Source organism: Galeopterus variegatus, unplaced genomic scaffold (assembly GCF_000696425.1).
Source record: "Galeopterus variegatus unplaced genomic scaffold, G_variegatus-3.0.2 Scaffold8387, whole genome shotgun sequence".
NCBI classification, from domain to species: Eukaryota; Metazoa; Chordata; class Mammalia; order Dermoptera; family Cynocephalidae; genus Galeopterus; species Galeopterus variegatus.
Window position 1 is genome coordinate 83182 of NW_007734498.1, and position 4680 is coordinate 87861.

Genomic DNA, 4680 nt, shown 5'->3' on the forward strand with positions numbered 1-4680 from the left:
ATTTACTGCCCCATTGGCGAGTCACCAGGGCACCTACTGCTGCACTCACGTAAGGGGGCCAAGCCGCACTTGGCTCCACGCACTTCCTCGACCGAAACCCGAAGCTGCCTCAGCACGTCATCATCGTGGATGGCCCAGTCCCTGCACAGCTCTTCCGTAAAAAATGCCAGGATGCCAGCCTGGTGAAGCTTCTGGAGGAGTTCTAAACATGGGGAAGGGAGTCAGGCTAGAAGAGGTCCCCCCCAGGTGATTCAGTGCCCAGACCTTGCTCACTTTCAGGGCACCTCTTCCTGGGTGGCTGCGGGGTCCTGCCTTGGCCATACCTGGGTTCCAGGTACACATGGGAGGCCAGGGCCAGAAGCAGACCAGGCCAGGAAAGTGCCCTCCCCATTCCTGCCCTCTGTCAGTGGCATGTCAGGGGGTGGGCTCGGTGTCTGGAAACACCCACAGTGCCCTGCACCACCCCCCATGTTTGGCCTGGCTCGGCCCCTCCCCCATCCATGACTGGCTCACTTTGGGCTGAGGCGGCCTTGTGGTCAGTGTAAACACTTGCCCTTGGCAGGCCAGGTCCTGTCCTGTCTGCTTGCCACCCTGAGTTCCCTGGGGAACAGGTATACTTACTTCCATGAATTCTCATGGTTGTCAATGCCATCGCTGTTAGAATTGGCTCCCCCTCCAGGATGTAAACATCCCAGAGCCTCATGGTCAGGTGGAAAGGGATCTGCGGGAAGAGCAGGTGTGGGAGATGCAGGCCTGGCTGGGCCAAGCTATGGTGGACTGAGGTCGGCCCACTGGGGCCTTACTTTGTAGTGTGGAGCCCCAAGCAGGGAGGAGATTCTCCATGAGGCTGCCTGAGACATGGTCCTGCAGCTTCTCAAGGGGTGAATTCAGAGCAGAGAGGCGTGTCTCCCGGACAGAGGGACTCCTGGGGGCTCAGGGCTTCCTAGGGCTCTTCCAGGATAGGTCATGGCTGGGTTGGCCCGTGATTCTGACCCAGAGGCCTGGCTTCCCTCATGGGACAGGCCTCTGCAGGGCCTGGCCTGTCTCTCCAGCAGGGACATGTCTATGCATCCTGTGAGGTGGGATCATCTGGGTTCGACCAAGGGAGCCACATGCCCAGGCTGGGGGAGCCAGGTGCTGAGCGGAATGAGGGTGTCCAGCCCGGGGTGTCCCTGCACAGCCTTACCTCCTCGATGAAGCACTGGCTGAACCAGTTGTTGTATACGTCTGCTGTCACTCCCTGGTTGTCCTGACAGAAGGAACACAGGTGCTCAGGGACCCCTGGGTTGGCCTGAAAAGCTGCCAGTTCCAGGGCCCTCTGGCAGGCGGTTTCTCAAGGGGCAACATACCTGGGGGTGGTGGCCAGGGCTCCCTGCAGTCTGGCCCCTGCCCCCTGCACAGATCCTCAGATGACCAAATGTCCTTAGCCCTGGTCGGCCTGAGTCTGCCCTAGTCCCCGTGCTTTTGTCCCTCCAGGTGAAGGAAAAGGAAACCAAACTTTAAACCCATTGACAGTAACATATTCCAGAAAAGGCTCTGGTGACTATGCCCCTCACTGTGGCAGGAGGGGCTCGGGCTTTCCCTGTCTCCCTGACCTGCCGGGACCCAGGACCGCCAGGGAGGAGGCGAGGGGAAGTTTCACTCACCAAGTGCTTCTGTAGCTGCGGCAGCATTGTTCTGAGCAACAGCTCATGAAAGAATTGGAGTCTGCGGAGCTTTGGGGATCCTGGTATGTAGAATCCTGAGAAACACAAGGTCCCCCCCACATGAGCACCTGCTTCCCCAGCCAGGTGGAGCCAGCCATGCAAGGCCGTACACTGACACAGGTGAGGTAACCTGGGAAGGCTGAGGTCCAAGGCTGGAGGAGTTGGGCATTGCAGGGTGCCCCCAAACCCAAGGCTTCTTCCTCTTCCCACCCAGTGACCCCACTATGTGTCCTCAGCCTTGAGGACAATGGGTGGGGATGTCCTCTCAAGCATTGGTAGACTCGCTGCCCAGCTGTGTCCTGGGATGAGGCCCCAGTAGAACTGGGCCGACTTCTAGGCAGTAAGGAAGGACGATGGCGGATTGAAGGGCCGTGGCCCTAGTCCCCGTGCTTTTCTCCCTCCAGGTGAAGGAAATGGAAACCAAACTTTAAACCCATTGACAGTTACATATTCCAGAAAAGGCTCTGGTGACTATACCCATCACTGTGGCAGGAGGGGCTTGGGCTGTCCCTGTCCTCCTGACCTGCTGGGACCCAGGCCCTCCAGGGAGGAGGCGAGGGGAAGGTTCACTCACCAAGTGCTTCTGTAGCTGAGGCAGTATTGTTCTGAGCAACAGCTCATGAAAGAATTGGAGTATGCGGAGCTTTGGGGATCCTGGTATGTAGAATCCTGAGAAACACAAGGTCCCCCCCACATGAGCACCTGCTTCCCCAGCCAGGTGGAGCCAGCCATGCAAGGCCGTACACTGACACAGGTGAGGTAACCTGGGAAGGCTGAGGTCCAAGGCTGGAGGAGTTGGGCATTGCAGGGTGCCCCCAAACCCAAGGCTTCTTCCTCTTCCCACCCAGTGACCCCACTATGTGTCCTCAGCCTTGAGGACAATGGGTGGGGATGTCCTCTCAAGCATTGGTAGACTCGCTGCCCAGCTGTGTCCTGGGATGAGGCCCCAGTAGAACTGGGCCGACTTCTAGGCAGTAAGGAAGGACGATGGCGGATTGAAGGGCCGTGTCAGCCACGTTGGAGCCGTGTGCAGCCATCGGGGTGACAGGTGTGAGTGATGGGGGGTGTGTGGCTGTCTCTTAGACTCCAGGTCTGGCTGGGGGACACCAGTTGGGGAGACGCTGCCGACTGAGCTCTGTCTGGTTATTGGAAGGGAGGCTGGCAGGATGGCCAGCGTGAGGCAGAAGGACCAGCAGAAAGGAGAAAAAGGCCTGGACAAGGACGAGGCCACAGGGCCGTGGCCACAGGAAACAGAACGCAGGCCACAGCGAGGCTGCGGTTCCCTTCTCTGACCGAGACACAAGGTGTCCAACTCAGGGTTACAGGTCCCTGTCCAGACTTGGGCTGCTGGGGGACTGTCCCTAGGGGACTGTCCTGGAGACTCATAAACAGTTGGAGAGGGACGGTGCCATGGCTGTAAGCCGCCATCACTTGGCCAGAGTGGTCATCCCTGGCTTGGCTGCACAAGGCACTGTGGGCAGCTGTTCACCTACCGTGCATGTTGTGACGCCGATTTGTCATGAGCTGGACCAGTGCCCAGAAGGCGTCCTCCTCGTTTAGGTGCATGAGCAGGATGGCAGCAATGTGGCTCATGCCCTCACAGTAACCCACCTCCTGCAAGAGCCAAAGTCGCCATGCAAGGTTGTGCCCTGAGACAGCTGAGGTCACCTGGGATGGCTGAGGTCAAAGGGGAGGACTGAGGTTGCCGGGGAGTACTTTGGTCAGCTGTGAGGGCTGAGGTCACCTGGGAGGGCCCAAGTAGATGGGAAGGTTGAGAATACCTGAGAAGACTGAATAAAGGTAACCTGAAAGAGCTGAAGTCACATGGGAGGCTAAGGTCACCTAGGAAGGCTGATGTGAACGAGAGGGACTGAGGGCACCTGAGAATGCTGAGGTCACTGGGGAGAGCCGATGTCACCTGGGAGAGCTAAGATCAACCAGGAGAGCTGGTGAAATCTAGAGGGACTGAAGTCACCTGGAAGAACTGAGGTGACCTGGGAGAGCTCAGGTCACCAGGGAGGCCAACCACAGACCTCCAAGTATGTGGGGTCCAGCCTCTGTGCCCCTCCTGGGACATTGGGCATCAAAACTGAGCATGTCCCACACATGTCAGGTCACACGGAGCTCCTGGAGGGACTCCTGCAGTGCAGTGGCCAAGCTCTTTTAGCCAGAAAGGTCAGATCGAGAACTGGCGAGAGCCCCTCTGCCCACATGCCGGGCCAGGGAGGCCTCTGCGCCAGGCTCAGGCCAGCACCCACTGTCTGGATTCGCCATGAGGGATGGCTGTCACTGAGCGCCCCCCGCACAGAGTCCAGAGACGGCCCACAGGCTGCCTGGCACAGGAGGAGAGATAAGCTCAGGCCCCACATGGGCAGCCTGGGGAGCCCTCTCGGTGGCTTTCTCTTGAAAGAACGGTCTGGAAATTGGGGCAGAGTGACGAGCAGCTGGTCAGGAGCCCTCCCAGGTCCCGCACTCTGTGGGGTGCAGGGAAGGGGACCTTTGATCTCTGCCCAGTTTCTCATGAATCATATGGCATTTGTCAATGCACACTCATCTGATGAAAGCCCATGAGGCACCTCGCTCCCCTAGAGAAGATCACTCCGGACACCAGCATCCTGTGACACTGCCAAGCTCTTGGGATTATGGACACCCCAGCAGGAAGGTGTCTGTCCATGTTCTAAGGAGCAGTGGTCAGATACAGTGGCCAAGCTCTTCTGGCCAGAAAGGTCAGATCGAGAACTGGCGAGAGCACCCCTCCCACATGCTGGGCCAGGGAGGCCTCTGTGCCAGGCTCAGGCCAGCACCCTCTGTCTGGATTCGCCATGAGGGATGGCTGTCACTGAGCGCCCCCCCGCACAGAGTCCAGAGACAGCCCACAGGCTGCCTGGCACAGGAGGAAGCTAAGCTCAGGCGCCATGTGGGCAGCCTGAGGAGTCCTCTCGGCTTTCTCTTGAAAGAACAGTCTGGAAATTGG

At 58.8% G+C, this 4680-nt stretch overlaps 2 protein-coding genes across 2 annotated transcripts in view; both read right to left on the reverse strand.

Annotated features, from left to right (window-relative positions):
* Positions 1-2: 2 nt before the first annotated feature.
* Positions 3-1736, reverse strand: LOC103608393 (USP6 N-terminal-like protein). The gene is made up of 4 exons (XM_008592830.1): positions 1647-1736; positions 1187-1249; positions 622-721; positions 3-202 (listed from the first exon to the last, which is right to left on the reverse strand). The coding sequence occupies exons 1-4, from the start codon at positions 1671-1673 to the stop codon at positions 3-5; spliced, it is 390 nt and encodes a 129-aa protein (XP_008591052.1). The 5' UTR covers positions 1674-1736.
* Positions 1737-1928: 192 nt separating this feature from the next.
* Positions 1929-4680, reverse strand: part of LOC103608394 (USP6 N-terminal-like protein) — an 8634-nt gene continuing 5882 nt past the window's right edge. The window contains exons 4-7 of the mRNA XM_008592831.1: positions 3965-4039; positions 3200-3320; positions 2281-2375; positions 1929-2039 (exon numbers count right to left, since the gene is read on the reverse strand). Of these exons, the coding sequence (XP_008591053.1) occupies positions 1929-2039; positions 2281-2375; positions 3200-3320; positions 3965-4039 (402 nt within the window). The remainder of the gene's footprint in view (positions 2040-2280; positions 2376-3199; positions 3321-3964; positions 4040-4680) is intronic.